Here is a 25,261-nt window from a genome sequence, read left to right on the forward strand (position 1 = left end):
ATTCAACAGCTCTTTATGATAAAAGTCTTAGACTAGGAATACAAGAATCTCCCTTCAACATATTAAAGATGATTTAAAGTAAGCCCACAGCCAACGTCCACCTAAATGGAGAAAAACCCAAAGCCTTTACACTAAAATCAGGAACAAGACATCATTGTCCACTCTCTTCATACCTATCCAATGTAGTACTTGAAGTCTTAGCTAGGGAAATAAGAAAGTTGAAGGAAATCAAGTGTATACAAATTGGATCTTTATTTGTAGATTATATGATTGTATACATAAACAACCTTAAAAATTCTACCAGAAAACTTCTACAGCTGATATACCCTTTTAGCAAAGCAGCTGGATACAAAATCAATACTCATCAGTAGCCATTTTATAAACTAAATGTGGGCCCCTAGCTCAGATGAGAGATGCTAGAGCATTGACCATACCCCAGATGCTCTCAGTGTGGCAAGAGTAGGACTGCTCCCAACCCAAATCAGGCCTAGTCCCACTCAACACCATAGAAACAAAGGCCATATCATGTTAAAGTCAGTTAAGCGTCCCTCTCCCCACCTGAAAACTGGCTCCTCAGAAGTCATGTGACCAGGAGTTTGCCATCTGACTTCTGCTATCCATGCAGTATTTCCTTCCTGCACTCCCCTCTTGTTCATTTGGAGTGTCATTGACATTTGCCTCCCTGCAATCCAGTCTGTATATGCAAATTAGGTGTATTTCTTCATTCTTTTGTTTATGTTTTGTTATGTTGTTTGTCGTCATCATACCGCCCACGCTCAAGGAACTGTCCTCCAACACAGTCTCTGTTCTCCAACACAGTCTCCAGGTCATTTCTGCCCACTGTATATGGTGATATTTTATTTGTGCTGAGATGTGATTTTATTTATATGTTAATAAATAAAGTTGCCTGGGAGGTCAGAGCTAATAGCAAGCCATTTAGCAGAAGTCTGGCAGTGGTAGCACACACCGTTAATTGGATCACATGGCAAGCAGAGTCTGTGTGTTCAAGGACATAGCCAGCTTGGTGACACACGTCTTTAATCCAAGTACCAACCATAGAGACCTGGAGGTCTGTATAGACAGGCAGTGATGAAGAAGTCATGTGGTTGGGTTTAGAATGAATGAAAAGGCAGAACAGAAAGTCAATAAAAATACAGACACACAGGAAGTAGGTCTTTTTTCTCAGGGGAAGGACGGCAGTGGCTGGTAAGCTAAAGGCTATTCGCTAGTGCCCTGACCTCTTGGGCTTTTAACTCTTTATTTGGCTCTGTGTTTCTTATTTAATAAGACTGTTTAGAGTTACATCTACAACTGTGCCTAATTCTGCTCAAGACCATGTTTTCCCAGTTCCTCCACATCCAGGGATCTCCAGTGTGCAAAGGCCATTCAGAGGTGGCTGGGGGACTCACATCTAGGGACCCACACTAATGACAAATGGCTGAGGAAGAAATCAGCAAAGCCTTTCACAATAACCTCAAAAAAAAAAAAAAAAACCTGAAACACTTTATGGTAAAAAAAACATTAAGACAATGAAGAAAGAAATCAGAAGATGAAAAGATCTCCCACGCTCATGGATTCATAGGGCTAATATAATAAAAATGGCCATGCCATCAAAAGCAATCCACAGATTCAATGTTATCCTCATCAAAATTCTAACAGTCTTCACAAAAATTGAAAGAACAATGTGATGATATTATATTTGTGCTGAAATGTGGAGATATTTCATTTGGGTATTAATAAATAAAGCTTGCCTGGAGATCAGGGGGAAAAGGCCAGCCATTTTAAGTAAACAGAGAGGTCAGGCAGCACACACCTTTAATCTCTTAGCAGGCAGGATTTCTGTGTGTTTGAGGCCATACTAGGGAATAGAGCCAAGTGTGGTGGCACATGCCTTTAATCCCAATACCAACCAGGCCTGGAAGTTTGTAGAGACAGACAGAAAGTGACAGAGCTGTGTAGGAAGCGGAAGTGAGTTAACTGGGTTAAAATAGCCAATGAGAGGGCAGAACAGCAAGGCAATAAAGGCATAGGTAGACAGGAAGTAATGCACATTCGGAAGCTGCAGAGTTGGTAAGGTAAGGTTGGCTGGAAGCTTTTTCTATTTCCCTGATCAAAGGCTTTCACCCCTATATTTGGCTCCATGTGTTTTATTTAATAAGACCATTTAGAAATTCATCTACGCCGGACATTGGTGGCGCACGCCTTTAATCCCAGCACTCGGGAGGCAGAGCCAGGCGGATCTCTGTAAGTTTGAGGCCAGTCTGGTCTCCAAAGCAAGTTCCAGGAAAGGCGCAAAGCTACACAGAGAAACCCTGTCTCAAAAAACCAAAAAAAAAAGAAAAAAGAAAAAAAGAAATTTATCTACAGAACAATTTTCAGCTTCATATGGAAACACACACACACACACACACACACACACACACACACACATTGAACAAACAAAAACCCATGATGACAAAAACAATCATGAATAATAATCATAATCATAATCATAATAAAGCCATCCTTGATCTGTGAGAAGCTGTAATAGTAAAAAACAGTAGGCTTTTTGCATAAAAATAGATACATTAAGAAATGGAATTAAATTGAAGTCCCAGACATGGAAGCCCCAGACATGAGTCCACATGTTGTACCCATGTCATAAGACTACCAAGAAGTCAGATTCTGATGCAAGCACACAAGGATCTCTTTATTGTCAGGTTTGAACCTGGGCAGCCAACTTATGCTCTGATGCAGCTGATGGAGGGAAATGCTGCAGTCCAGGACTCAGGGGTTGGAGGGTTTTAAAGGAAAAAACCACAAGCAGAGAATTACATGCCTTGGTGGTTTTAGAGATTGGGTAGAAGGGATAGGTGGCAAGGTGATTTTTTTTTAAACTATTGGTCTAGAATTTGGTGTGAAACAACATTTGATAATTGTGCAAAGCCTGTGGGAGTAACTAACCATTATCCAGTTGGATCTAAGGCCCAGTTCATGAGATAAAACCATACCTGATACTGATCGGGTAATCAACGACCTAAGATTAGAACATCAATGGACCTAAGGGAAATCTGAATACTACTGTTCTGCTAAAGGAATGTAGCAATAAAATGACTCCTAATGACATTCTGTATCACTCATAGATCAGTGTCTTGGTCAGCCAGCATCAGAGAAGTTTCCTCCTACAGTAGATGGGAAAAATATAGAGACCCACAGGTGGACATGTTCAGAGAGTGAAACACCTGGCACACTCAGTCCTAAATGGGTTGTCTACATCAAGGTTGTCTCCACTTGGGGCTCAGGGAAGTTTGTGGAAGTGGAGGCAGAAAGCCTATGTGAGCCAGTGGGAATGGAGAACACAAAGAGACAGGGCCTTCCAAACACAGCAGGACAAATGCACATATGAACTCACAGAGCCTTGTGGCAACATGCACAGTCCCTGCATGAGTCTAAGCCAGATAGGATCCCAGAATTGAGAGGGGAAGTAGACACAAGGCCCTATCTCTTACTCAGAATCTATCTTTAATTGATAACCACTCACAAAGCAAATATTAGTTTTCTTAAATGGAGTCTCATTGCATATACAAAACACCTTTTTTTTTTTTTTAGTGTTTTTCTCTTTTAATGATTTACCAGATTTAAAAAAAAAAAATAGTGATTGTTTTTCTTCAGCCCCAATATTTTCGTCCGCCAAAGCTGAGTGGGAGAGACTCCTTGAACAGTGATTCATGCTCCTGGCTGGAAGCAAAGTCTCCCCCTCTGCTCTGTGCTACCTCAAGGCAAGAGGGGCAGTGCAAAGAGATCCAGGCAGTCATCATCCTGGACAGCAAACTGGCAGTGTGGCTGTCATTTTTCCTCTCCATGCTGCCATCTGAGCATTCGGACCTACCCTTTCCTGCCTGCCCTGCATTTCACAGAAAGAAGATGAGCCTGCAGGAGGCAGGTGCAGGGCAGAGCAGGGCCCTTGGCAGCACACAGGTCAGGGTCACCTCCTCCTATTGCACATCCTGGCTCAGGCCCCCTGCCTTGAGTGCTGGATATAGGTAAAATGCTTTCCAGACCCTAATAGGGAGCCTGCAGTGAGTGTCAGGCTCAAGAAACAGGGAATGTGGCACCATGTGGCTTGTTCCAGAAAACACACATAAGTTATGATGGGGCCAAAGCAAAAACTTAGCTTCTTTTACACCATGGGGTTGACTTGGGTTTCTCCTGCTCAGGTTCAAAAGACAGATTAACCCTTTCCCCACCCCCATCAGCAGATCTGCTTCTGCCTAGGATGGAAGAGGTTATGACCCCCAACGACACAAGCCATCCTCGCAACTGCCATGACCCTGAACCATTCAGAGCACGAACACCTAGAGAATTTGACAAAGCATGTAGAGAAACATTTTGTGGACAAGGTTTCTCCAGACATTCAGCTGTTAGGTCTCTGAGTAAAACTTGTTTGACTCTCATTCTTAATTCCAACAAAGCAGAGGACAGGGAAAAGTTTAAATGGCATTGCAGATAACAAAATTTGGTTTTCAAAACCTCAGGAGTGGAAGACAGGGCTGGCTCTGATGGGCAAAGCTGCGAACCTTTCACCTTCACTGGCTGGAACGAAGCTGGTGGGTGAAGACAAACCTAACGGAGCCAATGGCGAGAATTGCAGGTTATCAGAGACGACGGTCAAACACAGAATTGTATAAATTGTGGCACTATAAAGACGAGAAGGGAGGTCCATGACAGCAGCTGGGAGCACACCTTCACAGCATGACTTCCAGGAGCTGTATCGGTCCTGTCAGGAGTGGCAGCATCCAGATCCATCCGAGTGGTTCTTTCCACCCCTTAACAACTTCTCAGTGGGTCTCATTAAATAACTATGTACACACACAAGGCTGTCCCTCTTTTACACGAGGGTCCTTCCCTTGAATTCCTGCAATAGCTTTAGAAAGTCGGCTCCAATTGCCTTTTTGGAGATTTACTGCTTAGGACCTGCAAACCTTCTTCTGATAAGGACAGTTTCTCAAGTTCAGCCTTAAGTTCAGCATCGAAGATCTTAGGCTTAGGCACACTATTGGTATAAAGTGTCTTATAGGGGTTGTTGAGAAGTTCCAAAGGTTCTTTCGTGGTGTCCTGAAGGATGATGTCCAACTCCTTTTCCAGTTCCTCACTGGCAAAATCTAAACCATTGGTTACCCTGTCAGCCAGTCTGAGAAACTTCATCCTGCATATCACACAGTTCCTGGATCTGATCCATAAGGCTCTCTGCCTTCTCCACTGTGACATCCCTCATGGAGATTTTCAAGGCTCCTACACCAGCTTGGTAAGCATTAAAAACCAGTTGGTCTTTCTGGGAAGCATAGATGCGATCCAGGATGCCTTGAACAATGTCCAGCTTGGCGTGTGGGTCCTCAATGCGTTTCTCTGTCCTCTGCTTGGCTTTGAGAGACCTCAGTGCCAACTGCTTCTTTCCAGCTCGGCATGGTGGGCAGGCTTCCTCTTTGCACCTCTCAGATTCTTGGGATAAAGACTCAACCTTTCGAGAGAGAAGCTGCTTGCTCTGCATCAGCTGGTAGACCCCAATATCCACATCGTTGACAGGAGACACTTTGGCATGTGGTCCCCTGGCAAACTTCACAATCTTCTCTCCATTCTGTTCCAAGACCGTGACTCTTCTTCTGCAGCTGCCGCAGCACCGGGTAGAAGGTCCTCTCGTCTGGGCAGGAGTGACACACTGAGTACTCAGCTCTGACAGGGCCACCCCAGGGTGGGAGGACAGGGGCGAGTTCTGGTACAAGCGACAAAACTCCTCAGCCTTTTTCTTAAGCAGCTCCACAGTCACGAGCACCTCCTCAGCTGGAACTTTGTTACCCCCCAGCATATTAAAAAGAGTCTACTTGAGGGGCTTCAGCTGGAAGACTCCAACAACCACCCAGGAGATCCAGCTGTTGTCCACACTGGCCATGAAGTCTGATTCTTGCTGCAGCTCGCCTCGACAGCCGGTCCTGCAGCACCGTGGCCAGCCCCAGAGGGACACTGCCCTTGCGGTGGAAGGCCTTCTGCAAGTCCCGCAGACTCAGGCCCACTATCCCTTGGCAGTGTCTATGGCTCAGCATGGCGCCCAGAAGCCCATCTTGCTGTCCCAGTAGGTGCTGTTCACCTCGCGACTCCTCTTGAAGGCGGAGAACAGGAAAGACATGCGCTCCTCATCCTCCTCCCACTCGGGCGGCAGAAGGCCTGCCAGGTCTCCCCCCAGTTGGGGCCTGGGCCTCTTGCCCCCGGGGACCACATCAGAACCCCAGGCCCGCCAAGACACCGAACACAAGCCTGGTTTGGGTCCCCTTCTGCCCCAGGTCCCTCTCTTACAAAACACTCCTAAGGACAGAGGCCATACTCAGCAGTAGGTGACCAGTATAAAATGAATTCAATGGCACTTTTGAAAGCTGCTTGTCTCTTAATGATTTGTATGGACATTATTTTTTCCTTCCTTCCTTCCTTCCTTCCTCCCTCCCTCCCTCCCTCCCTCCCTCCCTTCCTTCCTTCCTTCCTTCCTTCCTTCCTTCCTTCCTTCCCTCCTTCCCTCCTTCCTTCCTTCCTTTCTCCTAGTAGTTTGTTTGCTTCATCCTATTCCAGTTTGTTTCTTTTTATCTTACCATATTTTATTATCTTTTAGATGCTAATTTGTATTCTAATAAGAGAGAAAAAGAAAAGTGTGAATTTGAGTGAGGGTGAATTGAGAAGGATTTGGAAAGAGTTGGAGGAAGGGAAACCATAATTAGACAATATTGTTTTAAAACATCTAGTTTAAATTTTTTTCTATAGACTATATTTTGAACATGTTCCTTCCCATCCCCTAACTCCTTCCAAGTTCTCCTACCTTCCTACCCATGAACTTAATGTTATCTCTGAAAAACAAAATAAAAATCAAATAAATCCTTCACAATTCAAAATAATCAAGAAAAGAACAAATAAGACCCAAACAACAAGTAAAAATGAAACAGAAAATCCCTCCAAAAATCATGGATTTTGTTTTGTGTTGGTATGGGTCCTGCTCTGGAGTGGGGTTGATATAACCAGTGACATTCCATTGGAGAAAATGGATTTCCCTTTGCTAGTGGGTAATAATTGCAAATAGCTTCTTGGTTAGGGAGGAGACTTTGTGTCCACCTCTCCTTCTCTTTGCTGGGATTTGCCTGGTTTGAACATGTGCAGGTATTCTGCTCACTGCCACAGTCATGGTGAGTTCATTATGTACATCCGCTATTGTGTCCAGAAGACACCATTTCCTTGGAATCATCCATCATCTGGCTCTTATAATTTTTCTGCTTCCTCTTTTATATAGACCCTGGAGACTTGAGAAGAGGGGTTTGATGAAGTCATCTCATTTAGGACTGTGTGCTCCAAATTCTCACACTCTTGGGACATTGTCCAGTTGTGGATTTCTATGTTAATTGCTATCTATTGCAAGAAGAAGCTCCTCTGATGTGTGCTGTATGAGGTACTGATCTATGGGTATAGTAGTATGTCATTAGTAGTCATTGTATTACTACATTCCTTTCCAGAATAATAGTAATAGGTTTTCCTCTAGGCCCATGACCTTTATAGTCTCTGGTTCTTCCCTCATTAACAGTGTCAGGTATGGGTTTTATCTGATGGAGTGAGCCTTACATTGATTCAGAAACTATTTGGTTACTCCTGTAATATTTGTGCCAGTATTTACCAGTATATCTTGTGGCCTTTAATCTGGATCTCAAGAAGGGAAGACACACCCTAAATACAGATCATTTGAGTTGGAAAAGCCCACCTCCTCTTGCTCTTGCCTTGCTCTTTCTAACTCCTTCCGGATTTCAGAAAATATTGAAGACCAGCTGAGACACCCAGCCTCATTGACTAAGCAACTACTGCATTCTTGCACTTTCTATTCACAGCCAGCTATCATTGGATTAGCTAGACTGCAGCCTGTAAGTCATTCTAATATATATATATTCATTCTACAAGTTCTATTCTAGAGAAAGTAACTAATGCAGATTTTGGTACAAGAAGAGGTTCTAGAGCAAGAGAAGTATACAGATGAATCTTTTAAGTATCTGGAATAGGCTTTTCAATTTGTCAACACCTATAATTATCAAAGTCTCTACAGTTACTGAAGCCTCTCCCAGGAGCTCAGAAACACTAAAAACTCATGGTGTGAACTATTTTACAAACTTAAAGAGATAAGTGAACTGATCTACCAGATGTGGGCAGCAACAGATTTGTTTACTCTTTATATTAAACTTTTGACAGTTTTGGGAAAATAAGGAAAATGATGATGCTGGTCACTTATGCTTAGCATCTCTGACAAATTTACAAAGGATAGGGATGAACTTAGTGATAAAATTGACATGCCCAGATGAACTTAAACAGTCTAAAGGTTTCTAAGTGTGCTCTGGAAGAGAATCTTCTTTTTAAAAAATTATTTTGTTTATTCTTCTCTTATACACTACATTGTGAACACAGTTCCCCCTCCCTCTACTCTTCTCACACACACCCCTTCCCCTCTCCTCAAGATCCATTCTTCCTTCATTTCCCTTCAGAAAATAGCAGGCCTCCCAGGGACATCCACTGAACAGGGCATAACAAGTTACAGTAAGACTAGGCAGAAACCCTGTAGACAAATTTCTAAACAGTCTTAGTAAATAAGAAACACAGAGCCAAATACAGAGAATATATCCAAAGAGATCAGAGTAATAACCATGACTAACTTTAGTTTACCACCAGAAGTAGCTTCCCCAGAGAGAGAGAGCTTCTTCCTGTCTGACTTGTCTTTTTATTGCCTTTCTGTTCTGCCTTCTCATTGGCTCTACACCCAACCACATGACTTCCTCGTCACTGCCTGTCTATACAGACCTCCAGGTCTCTATGGTTGGTACTGAGATTAAAGGTTTGTGTCATTATGCTTGGCTGTGTCCTTGACCACCCAGAGACTCTGCCTGCCATGTGATTGGATTAAGGGCTTGTGCTACCATCGCCTGACTCTGCTAATGGCTGGCTTTGATCTCTGATCTCTAGGCAACTTTATTTATTAACATACAAATAAAATCACATTTCAGTACAAATAAAATATCACCATAAAACCCTCATATCAAAGCTGAACAAGGCAACCCAGTAGGAAGTAAAAAGGTTCCAACAGCAGGCAAAAGTCAGAGACACTCCCTATTCCTACTGTTAGGACTTCCATAAGAACATCAAGCTACACAACCATAACATATATGCAGAGGACATAGCTCAGACCCATAGAGGCTTCATGATTGTTGCTTCAGTGTCTGTGAGCCCCTATGAGCCCCACTTAGTTGACTCTGTGGGCAGTTTTCTCCTGGTGTCCTCAATACTTCTGGCTCCTATGATTCTTCCTCCCCTTCTTCTGTGGGGTGCCTTGAGTGCTGCCTAATGTTTGGCTGTGGGTTTCTGTATTTGTTCCCATTAGTTGCTGGATGAAGCATCTCTCATGATGATTGAGCTAGGCACTGATCTATGAGTATAGAGAAATATTATCAGTAGTCATTTCATTGAATTTTTTTCCCTAGACATGTTTGTTTGGTTCTATCCTGGGTCTCTGGACTGTCCAGTCTCTTGTTCCTGACCATGCAGGTAGTGTCAGGTATAGGCTCCCTCTCATAGTGTGGCCTCAAGTTGGACCAGGCATTGGTTGGCCACTCCCACAAGTTCTAAGGCACCATTACCCTAGCACATCATGCAAGCAGGACAAATTGTAGGTCGAAGGCTTTGTGACTCTTCATGATTCTAGATGCTGGATTGCAGACCAAGTAAGAGTTCTCCAGAGAACCATGCTGGACTGTACCCACCTCTCCTGGATCCTATAACTGACCCCTTTGTTGGTTGTAAGTTACCCTGAAATAAACCTCTTTTAACTACCAGATAAACTATGTGGAATTGCCTTGTTAATTGCCGCTATATATAGCTCTGTAGGACCAGCTGAAATCAAGAATAGTGATACCTCCAATAGGTTTTGTTTTTGTTTTTGTTTTTTTTTATTGTACAGGATTCTTTTTTTTTTTTTTTTTTTTTTTAAAAAAAAACATTTATTTATTATGTATACAGTGTTTTATCTGCACATATGCTTATAGGCCAGAAGAGGGCACCAGATCTCATTATAGATGGTTGTGGGCCATCATGTGGTTGCTGGGAATTGAACTCAGGTCCTCTGGAAGAGCAATTGGTGCTCTTAACTGCTGAGCCACCTCTCCAGCCCTGTACAGGATTCTTTTAACTACCTATTTTGTTTTCTGTTTTCCATATGAAGCTGAGTATTGTCCTTTTAGAGTCTGTAAAGAATTGTGTTAGAATTTTAAGGGGGATTGTGTTGAATCTGTAGATTGTTTTTGGTAAGATGGGCATTTTTTTTTACTATGTTAATCATACCAATCTCTGAGCATGGGAAATCTTTCCATCTGCTGATATCATTTTCTTTCTTCAAAGATTTGAATTTTTTTGTCATACAAGTCTTTCACTTGCTTGGTTAGAGTTACAACAACATATTTTATATTATTTGTGGCTATTGTGAAGGATGTTGTTTCCCTGATGTCTTTATCAGCTCATTTGTCATTTGTATATAGAAAGACTAATTTTTTTTCAGTTAATCTTGTGTACAGCCACTTCACTGAAGTTGTTTATTAGCTGTGGGAATCAGCTGTGGGAGTTCTCTGGTAGAATTTTTGAAATTGCTTATGAATACTATCTGCATACATTATATACATATCATCTGCAAATGATACTTTGACTTCCAATTTGTATCCCCTTGATGTTCTTCAGTTGTCTTATTGCTCTAGCTAGAACTTCAAGTACTATATTGAATAGCTATGGAGAGAGTGGACAGCCTTGTCTTGTTTCTGATTTTATTGGAATTGCTTTGAGTTTCTCTCCGTTTAACTTGATGTGAGCTCTAGGTATGTCCCTTTATCCCTAATATCTCCAAGACTTTTATTATGAAGGGCATTGTATTTTGTCAAAAGCTTTTGCAGCATCTGATTAGATGAGATGTGGCTTTTTTCTTTCAGTTTGTTTGTATTTCATAGACTGATTTTCATATCTTGAACCATCCCTGCATCTCTGGGATAAAGCCTACCTGATCATAGTGGATGCTCTTTTTTGATAAATCCTTGGATTTGGTGTGATTATTTTATTGAGTATTTTTGCATATATGTTCATGAAGGAAATTCATCTGTAAATTATTTTTCTTTGTTGAATTTTTGTGTGATTTGGGTACCAGGGTGACTGTGGCCTCATAAAATGAATTTGAAAATGTTCCTTCTGTTTCTATTTTGTGGAATAATTTGAGGAGTATTGGTATTAGCTCTTCTTTGAAAGTTTGGTAGAATTCTGTGGTAAAACTGTCTGTCCCTGGGCTTTTTTGGGGGGAGGGGGGTGGTTGGGAGACTTTTAATGACTGCTTCTACTTTCTTGAGGATTACAGGTCTATTTAAATTGTTTATCTGACCTGATTTAACTTTGGTGAGTGATATCTAGAGAACTATCCATTTCATTTAGATTTTCTAATTTTGTGGAGTACAGGTCTTTAAAGTATGAGCTAATGATTCTTTGGATTCCCTCAGTGCCAGTTTTTTTTTTTTTTTTTTTTGTTTTTGTTTTTGTTTTTGTTTTTTGTTATGTACCCCCTTGTTTCTGATTTTGTTAATTTGGATATTCCTTCTCTATCTTTTCTATAGTTTGGATAAGGGTTTGTCTATATTGTTGATTTTCTCAAAGAACCAACTCTGTCTCATTAATTCTTTGTATTGTTCTCTTTGCTTCTATTTTATTGATGTCAGCCCTCAGTTTATTTGCTGCCATCTCCTCTTTTTGGGTGTGTTTGCTTCTTTTTATTCTGGAGCTTTCAAGTGTGCTGTTAATTTGCTAGCATAAGATGTTTCCAATTTCTTTATGTAGGCACTTAGTGGTATGAACTTTTCTCTTAGCACTACTTTAATTGTGTCCCATAAGCTTGGGTATGCTGTGAATTCATATTAATTGAATTGTAAGAAGTCTTTAATTTATTTCTTTATTTTGCCTTCACCCAGTAGTCATTTTGGAGAGAGTTGTTCAGTTTCTGTAAGACTGTAGGCTTTCTGTTGTTTCAGTTGTTGCAATCTAGCTTTAATCTGTAATGGTTTTATAGGACACAGGGGTTTATTTCAATTTTATTGTATCTCTTGTGACTTGCTTTGTGGTTGAGTATGTTGTCAGTTTTTGAAAAAGTTCTGTGAAGTGCTGAGAAGAAGGTAAATTCTTTTGTGTTTGGGTGAAATCTGTAGATACTTGTTAGGTCCATTTTGTTTATAATGTTTGTTAGTTCCAATGTATCTCTGTTTAGTTTTTGTCCAGATGACCTGTCTATTGGTGAGAGTGGGTTATTGATGTTTCTCACTATCAATACATAAGGGTTGATATATGATTTAACCTTTAGAAATGCTTCTTTTACAAACATGAGTACCTTTGTGTTTGAAACATAGATGTTAAGAATTGAAAGATCATCTTGGTGGATTTTTTTCTTTCATGCCTTTTCTTTATTTTTGGTTTTAAGTCTATTTTTTTAGACATTAGAATGTCTAAACCAGTTTGCTCCTTAGGTCCAGTTGCTTGGAAAATCTTTTTCCAATGCTTTACTCTGAGATAATCCATCTTTGATTTTGACATTCATTTCTTGCCTGTAGCAGAAGGATAGATCTTGTTTTTGTATCCATTCTGTTAGCCTGTGTCTTTTTAATTAGAGAATTGAGTCCATTCATATTGGGAGATATCAATGACCAATGATTGTTAATTCTGGTAATTTTGTTTTGTTTTGGTGGTGATAGAGTGTGTGTGCATGTGCGCGTGTGCATGTGCGTGTGCGTGTGCATGTGTGTGTGTGTATGTGTGTATCTTTCCCTTCTTTTGGTTTTAGTGGTGTGAGATTATCTATTTCCTATGCTTTCATTTGTAGTTTTCTTTCTAATATCTTTTGTAGGGCTAGATTTGTAGATAGATATCATTTGGATTTGACTTATCATGGAATATTTTGTTTTCTCCATCTATGGTGATTGAAATTTTGCTGGTTATAGTATTCTGGAATGATATCTGTGGTCTCTTAGAGTCTTCATGATATCTGCCTGGGTCTTTCTGGCTTTTAGAATCTCCACTGAGAAATAGGGTATAGTTCTAATAGGTCTACCTCTATGTGTTATTTGCTGTTTTCCCCTTGTAGCTTTTAATATTCTTTTTTTTCTTTAAAATATTCTGTATGTTTAGTGTTTTGGTTATTATGTGGTGAGGGGACTTCCTTTTCTAGTCTCATCTATTTGGTGTCCTATATGCTTCTTGTACCTTTATAGGCATCTATTCTTTAGGTTAGGAAAATTTTCTTCTATGATCTTGTTGAAAATATTTTCTGGACTTTTGATATGGGAGTTTTCTCTTTTTTCTATTCCTATTATTCTTTGGCTTGGTCTTTTCATAATGTCCCAGATTTCCTGGATGCTTTGTGCCAATAATTTTTTTTTTTAGATTTACCATTTTCTTTGACCAATCTATTTCTTCTATGGTATCTTCATTGCCTGAAATTCTCTCTTCCATCTCTTGTATTCTGTCTGTCTATATAGTTCCTGTTTGCTTACCTAGATTTTGCTGTTCCAGAATTCCCCCCAGTTTTTTTTTTTTTTTTGTATTGCTTCTATTTTCATTTTCAGGTCTTGAACTGTATTATTCATTTTCTTCCACTGTTTTTTTCTTGGCTTTCTTTATGGGATTTATTCATATCCTTCAATTTTTTGTTCGTCTTTTTCTACAGTTTCTTTAAGGGATTTCTTACTTCTTTTAAGTTGTTTTTCTAATTTTATTTCACATACATTTGTGTTTTGCCTGCATATACGTCTGCATGAGGGTGTCAGACCTCCTAGAACTGGAGTGACAGACAGCTGTAATCTACCATGTGGGTGCTTGGAATTGAACCCACATCCTCTGGAAGAGCAGCCAGTGCTCTTAACCAATGAGCCATCTCTGCAACCCTTATTCACTTTTTCTTTAAGGATCTCTATCATCTTCATAAAGTTGATGTTAAGGTTATTTTCTTGTTGGAATATTAAGGGCTTGCTGTAGTAGGATAACTGGGCTCTGTTGGTGACATATTACCCTGGCTTTTTTTGATTGTATTCTTACACTGGTGTCTAGGCATCTCAGTTTTGAGTGAATATAGCCCTAACTGTCAATTTCTGAGTTTGTCTTTGTTGGATAGTTGTTTTGTTCTTTGGTTTCTGTTTCCTTTATGGTCTTCTGGACTGTGTGTCCTGTGGTTGAGCAGGGATTTTCTGCCTGAGGTGGGGACTGGTGTTCTGGCAGTTGGTGTGGCAGTTGAGCAGGAAGTCTCAGCCTAACTTGGCAGCTGGGACAAGGTAACAAAGAGGGAAAGAATTACTGGGAATGGGGGGGGGGTACCAAAAAAGTGGGGGGAGGTGTGTTGGTAAGCAGTCTACCTGGACTTTTGGCAGCTGGCTTGGCCTTTGGTGGAATAGGAGGTCTCCACCCATGTTGGAGGCTGTGACACAGTGATGAGGAGGGAATTAGCATAGTGTGGTGGTGGGTACTGAGAGAGTGGAGGTAGTCAGAGTGTAGGCAGCTTACCTGTTCTGGCTGGTGTGGCCTGCACCTGAGAATGGGTTGTCCTGTCAGCCTGTTTTCTTATATAACCCAGGACCACCTCAGGGGTGGAACCACACACAATAGGCTGGACCCTTCCACGTGAATCATAAATCGTAAAAATGCCCCACAGAGTTGCCTGCAAGCAATCTGATGGAGGCATTTTCTCAACCGAGATTCCTCTTCTCAAATGACCCTAGCTTGTGTCATGCTGACAAAACAAAACAAAATAAAACAAAACAAAAACCAAACAAAACCAAAATCAAACAAAAACCCCCAACAAAACACATGTCAATATGAACATTTGCCAAAAGAGGGCAGTGTTCACCTACAATAGACTATAAAGAGCATGGGGAAAAAAAATCACTGCAGGAAAGGATGTACTTAATTTGCCTTAAACCTTAAGGTTTAAAACTTGATAAAATTAGCTCTTCAGTCTCTAGGTAGGTCTTCCAGTCTGCTTATATGGAATTCAGTATCCCATTTTTTCCCTTTGCATATATATTTATGTTGTGTTTATATATATAATTATATATTAACTTATAAAATTATTTATGTATAAGATATATAATTAAACACACCATAAATTATATATGTATATATTACATATAATTAAACATGCCATAAACAGAAAACTTTAGTCTTTAAACATGTTTTTAAAAGTTAAAAATAAATTGCAATAAACAGTGTTTAACTATAAGTCATATTTTTTTCAGAGTCAGCTATTGTCTTACACTTCTGCAGAGAGACCACTATGCTGGTGATTCCATGTAGCCTACTGGTGACTGCTTGAAGGCTGGTCAGCCAGTGTCATTGCTCATAGGCTTACACACATGCTGTTAGGTTTTTCCTCTACAAGCAAGGATGGAGCTCATGTGTTTTAACAGACAACTATTGATCATTAATAATGAAAGAAACAAACATGTTGCCAGTTTGACTCAGATGTGAGTGGGTGAAATGTGTGGCTTTCTGGAGTAGAATAGAAGAAATAAAACATTTTTTTACAACATGGTTTGTAGTAAGGAGGAAACATGCATCTAGATCAACTAATTATAACCACCTGCTCTTTAGAATTTGGTAATGTTACCACATATAAAGGAGAAAAGCTCTTCTGTGTGGGTTCAATAAAAAATAAATTGAGCTTCAAAAGAACAGCTAAGGGCTAAGAGGCTGGATCTTGCATCAGAAGTATAGCAGAAGCAACTTTGGGAAAATTTGGTTTGCATTTCTCTTCCTGAAGATGGCTGAACTGCTGTGTTCACAGAACCATACTCTACTTTCCCTTCTACTCCATTGGCCCCAGGGTTCCTTTATCCTGAGGGTGGCTTCCCTGTTCCCAAACTTGTTTCAGCCCAGTCCTAGCCAACATAAGAGCTTCTGTTGGTAGGGTTGCTTTTCCTTATGGACCCATGGCTATGACTTTCCTGCCTAGCATTTGATGGAAGAATGAAACTCAAAGTGCTGGACTGGACCACTTGCTTTCTCTTGTTCCTCTGGTGCTTGCCAGTGCTGTCTTGTCCCTGATGGTATCTTTGCATTCATGAGCACCACTGCAGCAAGCACTGGACTAGTGGTTCTCAACCTTCCTCATGCTGTGACCCTTTAATACTTCATGTTGTGGTGATCTCCAACCATAAAATTATTTTTGTTACTGCTTCATAACTGTAATTCTGATACTGTTAAGAATCATAATAAAAATATCTGGTATGTGGGGTATCTGATATGAGACTCCTCTGAGAGGGTTGTGTTCAGTCACCCCAAAATGTCACAAGCCATAGGTTGAGAACCACTGCATTAGACATTGAACCATGTTTATCAGGTACCCCAGAAGAACCCAGCCCTGTAAGTTACCCAGACTTAGTGACCTTTTCTATGTGTACAGCATTGTTCCCTGTCAGCACCAAGGCACTCCTCTAATTCAGGGCTGCTGATGTTCTCTTTCTCCTTGCCTTCTTGGAAGAGACTTTCACCTCCAAAAAATAGCTTCATGATTTGACTCTGTCAGCATCAAAAATGTGATTTGATGTAACTATATTTGTTCTAGATATAGTTGTTTTCTCTAGCACCTTTAAGAACTTACCACAGAAAACTCTCATTTTCATTCTAAGTAACATTTCTGTAATATTTTCTTGATTTATTCCTTTAAATTTTCTGTTCCCAAATCCTTAAGCCTCTCAGTTATTTCAGCATGCATCTATTCCATTTGGAAAGAATAAATTTAACTTGAGAATGTAGTACCAGTTAACAATATGTGAACTGTATCTCCTAGGAATGGGATGTGTTTGCCCTCAGCAGACCAACAAATGGCCTTGTAGACTTCTGGTTGCTTAAAAGCCTTGTTAGACTAGTCAGCACGGAGGAGATGTTAGAAGGGTATAGAATAAAGTGTAATACAAGAGCCAAATAAATGAATTCAGATTGACCTCGTCATCTTTAATATAGGAAAAATAGCCCTCTATAATTTTTTTTTTTTTTTTTTTTTTTTTTGATTTTTCGAGACAGGGTTTCTCTGTGTAGCTTTGCGCCTTTCCTGGAGCTCACTTGGTAACCCAGGCTGGCCTCGAACTCACAGAGATCCGCCTGGCTCTGCCTCCCGAGTGCTGGGATTAAAGGCGTGCGCCACCACCGCCCGGCCTAGCCCTCTATAATTTAACTGTTATTTAAATTAAATGTCTGTTAGATAATTAAAGAACTAGAAGGTTAAGTCTGCTGTTACAATTTGCAAACTTTAAGCTACAAATAAAAAATTAAATAAATAAATAAATAAATAAATACTGAGAGACCATGTTGGGTTAGGTGTCTTCTGGCCCTGTTTATTTCAGCTGGCCTCAGTGCTTACAGCTTACTCTTGGTCAAAGCAAAATATCCTTCTCTCTGGAATTTAGAGATACAAATGTTTAGTAGAATCACTAGACTTTTCAGTTGTAATCATAAAAGGAGGATATTACTTGCTAATTAAAAGTCCAAGTTGCCTAAAATGGTATACATGGTCTGTAGATTTTCAGTGTTATAAAGTGTTTTGCTAACTTTAATGCATGTAAATATAAAGTATGTCTTACTATCAAAATGGGTAGGATTGATTCCTGTTCCTTGCAGCATTATTGATGGCTGTGCAAACAGAGCTCTGTTTCTGCCAGTCCCTTGTGGTTTTGTACTAATGGTTTTCTTTAAGAGAGCAGCAATACCTCAGAGAAAGAGCACTTGTCTCAATCACCATGAAGTTCAATAAAATGTCACCTAAGGTTCAACTGCTACCCAAACTTGCCTTTTTGTGTGTTTGAAGAAGAGAGTTGCATTCATTTCACACACTTCTGAAAACTCTGAAAGGACTTCTGGGTCTTACAGGGAGGATCCTTTATCTGTGTGCAAAATTAGAGTTTAGCAAGGGTTCCCAGGTTTTGAGCTAGATGCCTGTCTGTGAATCAGGTTCCACGGCACACCACATGGGTGTTGCCTTGAGGAAATTCCCAACATCTTGGTTTCTCAGTTTTCTACTCTATAAGACATGTGTTCTCATAACAGCCATCCAACTGGCAATTTTGAAAGCAAAATGAATTAGTGCATTTTAACAAGTATGAAGTCGTCTAACCATGCTGACAGCACAAGAGTTGTACACTTAAATAACTCCAAGAACCAGACTGGTATTTAAAGGATATGGATTGAGTTGAGTAAGGTAGAAGCAGTGGCCTTGCAGTGTAGAGTATGGGATATGGTTGGAAGCATGGAGGACAGTAATTGAGTAGAGGCGAGAGGTTCATCCTACAAAGATTAGTCAGCACAATCTGACCAATGTCTTGTGATATCTAGGCCCAGTGTGAATAATCTTACTATGTTGATGTCAAAATATAGATTTCAAGTAAGTTTTAAAATACTGAAAAGGGAAAATATCCAAGTGCAATGACACCTCTTTGTATGTTGCTTATTAGCCCCAAGCCTTGGCTTAGTGAAGCCTGGCACACAGATGGAAAACTAGTTAAAATTGTTTCCCTGCTCCTAGACCACTAAAGGTTGTTGACATAGGATTATATTCTTGTCTGAGCAGAATCATTACATACTGAGTCTGAGGGGGCTGGAGAGATGAATCGGTGAGTAAGAACACTTGCTACTCTTGTAGAGATCTGGAAATCAATTCTGTCCCAGTTAGGGTTTCTATTTCTGTGAAGAGACATCATGAGCATGGCAATTCTTTTTTTTAAATTTTTATTTATTTATTTATTTATTTATTTTTAAAATTACACCCATGATATTCATTACTTACACTCATGATATTAATCACATTTGTGGTATTCATAGATTACATTCGCAGTATTCATTCAATTACACACACACACACACACACACACACACACACACACACACATATATATATATATATATATATATATATATATATAAAATTTTAAATGTCGAATGTCATTTCTTGAAGGGGGTAGGAGGTCTTAATTACAGGCTTACAGCACAATAGGAGGACCCCGGAGGGCAGAAGTTTGCTACTGATGTTTTACAATTTTGCATCTAAGCTGTTAACGCCCATTATTCAGGATACACAGACAAGGAACATCCCTTAAGCATTCAGGAGGGTGGAACCTGGAAGGGAATTAGCATTGGGAGGATATCAAGGTCAAGGTCCGCAAGCAAGGCAACAGTTACCCAAAACAGGGGCCAGGGCCCTGCAGGTCCCCCTTTTATTAAAAAATGAGCTTCTGACTTGGGTTGCATAGGACGTCAGCAGGTCACCTTACCCATCATGGAGACAGCATGGCAACTCTTATAAAGGAAATTTTTAATTGGGGTGGCTAGCTTACAGTTTAGAGGTGTAGTCCATTTTCATGTTGATGGGACATAGTGGCAGACATGGTGCTGGGGAAGGAGCCGAGAGTTCTTACATCTTGACCCACAGGCAACAAGAAGTGGTCTGAAACACCGGGCATGGCTTGAGCATATATGAGACCTCATAGGCTGATTCCACAGTGACACACTTCCTCCAACATGGTCACACCAATGCCAACAAAACCACACTTCTCAATAGTGCCATTCCCTGTGAATTTATGGGGGTCAATTATATTTAAACTACCACATTCTACTCTCTGGTCTCGATACCAATACCATAGTGAAAAATACATTTAGTCCAACTTAAAAAATTCCTATAGTCTATCACAGTCTCAACAATTATTTAATGTTCAAAGTTCAAAGTCTCTTCTGAGATTCATGAAACCTCTTAACTGTAATGCCCTATAAAATGAAAAAGCAGATCACAAATCTCTCATGTATAATGGCATAGAACATACATTTTCATTCCAAAACATAGGGAAGGGAGCATGAGGAAATGCTACTGGACAAACTCCAAACTCTGCATCTCCATGTTTGATGTCAAAATGCTCGTCAGATCTCCAACTCCTTTCATCTTTGTTGATTACAACACAATTTTTTCTCTTGGGCTGTTTCCACTCCCTGTTAGCAGCATTCCTTGGCAGGTATCCCATGGCTCTGGCACCTTTAACATCTTGGGGTCTCCAAGGCAATCCAGGCTTCACCTTCACAACTTTAGCAATGGCTTCTCAAGATCTCTATTCAGGGACATCCCTGACACATGCCTGGCCTCAACAAAGGCCTTAGTCACAGAGTCAAATTCCATAACACTTTTCTTCTATCCCTAACTCTAAAGCCAGATCCAAATAGCCAAAATTGCTAAGTTCTAAGTTATGTGGTTTCTGGGGCTGGAACATGGCTCACTTGTTCAATTACATCTTTATCAACTTTCTATTTTTGATGGTTACCTTCACTGCCTAAGCTTGGCTGTCCTTGAACTAGCTCTGTAGACCAGGCTGTCCTCAAACTCAGAGATCTACCCGCCTTTGCCTTCTGAGTGCTGAGATTAAAGGTGTACAACCACCATACTCAGTTCTAAGCTTTTCTTTAATTAGTTTTTACAAGCTGGAAACTTAGCTGAGTGGGATCTTGCCCTGATGTCATCATTCCTTTTATTCCATTTCTTTTTTTAATAAATATTTTTTATAATTAATTTAATTTTACTTATCAGCCATAGATTCCCATCCTCCCTCCTCCCACTCCCCAGCATTCCCTCCCAATCCACTTTCCATTTCCACCTCCTCCAAGGCAAGGTCTCCCCTGGGGAGTCAGCCCAGCCTGGTAAATTCAGTGAGGCAGGTCCACTCCTCACCCCTCTCCCTGCACCAAGGCTGAGCAAAGTGTCTCAGCATAGGCCCTAGGTTCCAAAAAGCCAGCTCATGCACCAAGGACAGGTCCTGTCCCACTGCCTGGGGGCCTCCTAAACAGTTCAAGCTAATCAACTTTCTCATTTATCCAGAGGGCCTGGTCCAGTTTCATGGGAGGTCCTCAGCTATTGGTTCACAGTTCATGTGTTTCCACTAGTTTGACTATTTGTCCCTGTGCTTTTTCCAATCATGGTCTCAATATCTCTTGCTCATATAATCCCTCCTCTCTCTCACCGATTGGACTCCTGGAGCTCCACCTGCGGTTTGGCCATGTATCTCTGAATCTGCTTCCATCAGTCACTGGATGAGAGTTCTATTATGACAGTTAGGGTGTTCGGCCATCTGATCACTAGAGTAGGTCAGCTCAGGCACTCTCTCGATCATTGCCATAGTGGAGGTATCTTTGTGGATTTCTGGGGACCTCTCTAGCACTCTGCTTCTTCCTATTCCCATGGTGTCTCTTTCCTTGTTCTCCCACTCTGTTCCTGATCAAGCTGGGACCTCCCGCTCCCCTAAGCTTGCTTTCTCCCGACACTTGCCCCCCATTACCCCCCCTTACCCCCAGTTTGCTCATGTAGATCTCATCCATTTCTCTGTTGCTGGGTGATCCCTGTGTCTTTTTTAGGGTCCTCTTTACTAGGTAGCCTCCCTGGAGTTGTGAGTTGCAGTCTGGTCATCCTTTGTTTTATGTCTAGTATCCACTTATGAGTGAGTACATAACATGTTTGTCCTTCTGAGTCTGGGTTACCTCACTCAGGATGATATTTTCTAGTTCCATCCATTTGCCTGCAAACCTCATATCTTTGCTTTTCTCTGCTGAGTAGTACTCCATTGTGTATATGTACCACATTTATTTATTCATTGTTCAGCATGACTCAGTATAGACTCAGGACAGAGTCTATACTAGGTTGTTTTGAGATTTTCAGTGCCAATGAAATTAATCCAAATATCTTCACTTTAGCCTCATGCAGAATCTTCAGATAATGGTCAAATGCAGCTGCCTTCTTTACCAAAATATCACAAGAAATATCTCTACGCAACATACTAAAATTTTTTCTTCTCTGAAACTCCCTGATCCAATCCCCCACATTTCAAATTATTCTCAGCACCATTGTCTTCCATACTAGTATGGCCTATTTAGTAGTGCTTAAAGCATTCCACTGCCTTCTTAACTCAAAGTACCAAAGTCCAATTCCTCCAAATAAAAACATAGTCAGGCCTATCATAGTAATACCTCAGTCCCAGGTACCAACTTCTATCTTAGTTATGGTTTTTATTCTTTTTTTTTCAGACAATTCAGCCTTTACTTTATTTTTGAAAATAATTCTGTAGATTCCATTTTTCTTCCATGAGACTAAGATCAGGCAACAAACAAAAACACACAAATTTCTCTCCAACCTGCTACCTGCATCTTGGCCGGGAAAGATGTGGGAATGCTTAGGAAGGCAGGACAGGAGCTAGTTTGGGGTCAGAGATGTCCTGGTCTCAGCTACTGGTGTACTTAGCTCTGAGACAGCCACCGAGAGCCACCCCTCGGGGAGAAGCCTCTATCCCAGACCTCAGGAGAAAAGAGGCACAGAAGTCAGTCCACTGTCTTCCACCTGGCTGGCACTTTATCCTCCCAAACAACATGGAGGGAACTGATTTTCAGAAAAGAGGGGGCCATGGGCAAGAAGAGGGGTGCCCAAGTACAGGCTTTCCTCCGGACACCTTTCTTGACAGCTGGCTCTAACCCAGGAGAAGGCCTGCTCTCCTTTTCCACTCCCATCTCCCAAGCACAAACTGCTATGCAACAGGAAAGAGCACTGAGAGTCAGCAATAAGAGAAGCCAGGAGGCAGGGACCCCTGGCACCCCAACAACTCCAATCTGACCCTGACAGTGAAACCTCTTTGGTTAGTCTCATTTGGCCACAAACCCATTCCTTCTTCCATAGCCCAGCCCCACACTGGGGGAAGGTGGAGAAAGGGTAGGTACATAAGGTGGGCTCACAGACAGGAGCCAGCTCAGGACTGACAGGCCTGGTGGAGAGAGCTGGAGTTGCCAAGCTCTCTGCAGATGCCCTTCGGGAGAACTCAGGACATCCTGGCCCCAACAAGCCCAAGTGTCCCCATACCACACAGTGGTTTCTTGTTCAATACCCCCAAATACACCACACAATAGTTCTCCTGATATGACTCCCTTGACAACGGGAGTATAACCCTCATCTTATGATCTGTGCACTAGAATGCCACTGGGGGGGGGGTGGGAGCAGAAAAAAGGAAGATCTATAGACCCAAGAGGGAACCACTGACAGGATGGTATAGCCCAGGGACTGCATGCCTGTCTCAACTCATGATATGGCAAGGAGACCCAGCAGGGAAAGGCAGATGCTGCTAATTCCAGCTAGGATCATAGCCATCCCAGGTCTGTGGAGGTGCCAGGTGGACACGCCGGCACCGGAACTGGAAAGTGACAATGCCCCGGTAGCCAGCCCTGGGGACACCAGACTTGAGGTCATCCATAACACCCAGGGCCTTAGCGAAGGCCTTGAAGCTGTCTCTAGTAGTGTACTGTACCCGCACCTCCCCCAGTTCCTTCCGGTCATTGGTCCTTACTTTCTCCACCTGTAGCTGGGGGGCACCATAGACTCGGGCAAGGAAATCCCGGTCATAGGCCTCCCACTGCAGGTATGACAAGTCCAACTGGGTAAAGGACACAAATTGCTGGTTCAGCTTGATGAACTTAAGATGCTGGTCAAAGAACTGCCCATGGCTCACACCCTTGCGGCCGAAGGTCATCGTTCTTGAAATTTCTGGACGAATACAGGCCCGCCCCTTCCGCTGCTCAGGTCTGCACATCCAGTCGTCCCAGAATGCCTTGGGCCTCTTGGGCTCCAGTTCTGCCCACAGCTCAGCCAACAGTAGCCAGCCAAGGCCAGGAAAAAAGTCTGTTCGATAGAGCAGCTCTGGTTTGCTTGAGTCCACCATCTGCTCCTTGCCGTTGTCATTCCAAGCAGACACACACCAAAGGGGTCTGTTCTCAGCAGTGGGTAGGTAGCCTGGAAGTACTCAAAGAAGTCTGGTGCCACCTCCAGATCATCCTCCACTACCACAACTGCTGGGAACTTGAACTTGTTGTGCAGTAGTGCCTGGCGATCTTGTAGTAACCCTGGAACTTGTGGTGGTCTGGCTGCACAGCAATGTTACTCAGGTCTGGCTGCCGGATGTGTGTGATTGCACTGCCGTAGGAAGCAATGACCTGTGCTGTCTCCTCGTGCCCACAGTCCTGGCTGACAATGATGGGGAAATGCTCAGCTGAGGGTCGATAGTGCAACAACTTATCCAAGCAGCGCCGGACAGTGCTGCGGTCACAGGCAATGACCAGGATAGGGATCACAGCTGGTGAGGGGGTCACAGGCATGTGGGGCCAGGCTGGAGGGTCCACAGTGGACACTTTCCACCTCTGGCTCAATAAAGCATAATGCTCCCCGATCTGCTGCAACAGTCCCTGCTGCCACTCCAACTCCACCTCGGCGTCCTCAGCCAGGCGGATCACCTCTCGGTAGAGGCTGGCAGGGTCATCATCAAGAGAACTGTCTGAGGGGGCCCTGCCAGGTGCTGGGCGTGTCCAGAAGAAGAGGAGCAGCAGGGCACTCCAGCCCACAAAGATGATAGCACCCCAAAGCACAAGCCCTGCAGACTGCTTCTTCAGCATCCTGGCCCCCACAGGGGAGGGCAGGCAAGGGGAGGGCTCAAGGCTGCCTTCGGCTTGCCTGGCTCACTTCCCCAAGTCTAAGGGTTTATTCTTCTGGGCTGAGACGAGGAAGATGCCAAGTACCTTGCTTTTCTTCTCTCAGTTGCTCTCCTGAAGATCATCAAGGCCCCACTTAACACTCCATTTCCAAAACTGAGAACCAGATCCACCAAAGCACAGCTTCTCTCCACTTATCCAGGTCCAAAGTCCATGGCTGGGTGGACCCTGTCAGGGAGGAGTCTGGGGGGAAAGGGTGTGCCCAGGCCCCTCCCCCCCCACTGCTGACTTCAGTGTCCCTCCCAGGCGTCTATTACATCTCTTCATCCAGCTGGCTTCTAAAGCTCAGAGGCTTGCAATAGGCAGACTCCAGGTATTATGCCATCTCTTGCTCAGGCAAGAGCAATCATCCACTGATCCACTTGCGTTCTGCTGGGGCTCAGAAGAAACAGGCTTTGACATCGACATGGCCCGGGAGGCTGATTTCTGTGTGAACCTGGACCCAGCCGGTTCGATGCCGGCTGGGAGCCTCGGCCCTCCTAGCTCCAGCTCCAGGCTGGGGCCGGGTCCCCGCCGCCAGCAGGCCCCACCTCCTCGACCCCCTGCGGCCCGGCCCTCCCCTAGCGTTCCTGTCCCCCTCCCGCCAGGCACCGCAGCCTGGTTTTTATTC

General features: G+C 42.4%; 1 protein-coding gene and 1 pseudogene across 1 annotated transcript; both read right to left on the reverse strand.

Annotated features, from left to right (window-relative positions):
* Positions 1-3,631: 3,631 nt before the first annotated feature.
* LOC114681580 lies at positions 3,632-6,345 on the reverse strand (annotated as a pseudogene).
* A 16,051-nt stretch (positions 6,346-22,396) lies between these two features.
* On the reverse strand, positions 22,397-24,860 carry LOC114681582 (alpha-1,3-mannosyl-glycoprotein 2-beta-N-acetylglucosaminyltransferase-like). The gene is given in 3 exon segments (XM_028855157.2): positions 22,397-23,869; positions 23,872-23,982; positions 23,985-24,860. Coding segments are annotated over 3 exon segments (1,317 nt in total). The 5' UTR covers positions 24,556-24,860; the 3' UTR covers positions 22,397-23,234.
* Between the last annotated feature and the right edge of the window lie 401 nt (positions 24,861-25,261).

This window comes from Peromyscus leucopus, chromosome 2 (assembly GCF_004664715.2).
Source record: "Peromyscus leucopus breed LL Stock chromosome 2, UCI_PerLeu_2.1, whole genome shotgun sequence".
Taxonomy (NCBI): domain Eukaryota; kingdom Metazoa; phylum Chordata; class Mammalia; order Rodentia; family Cricetidae; genus Peromyscus; species Peromyscus leucopus.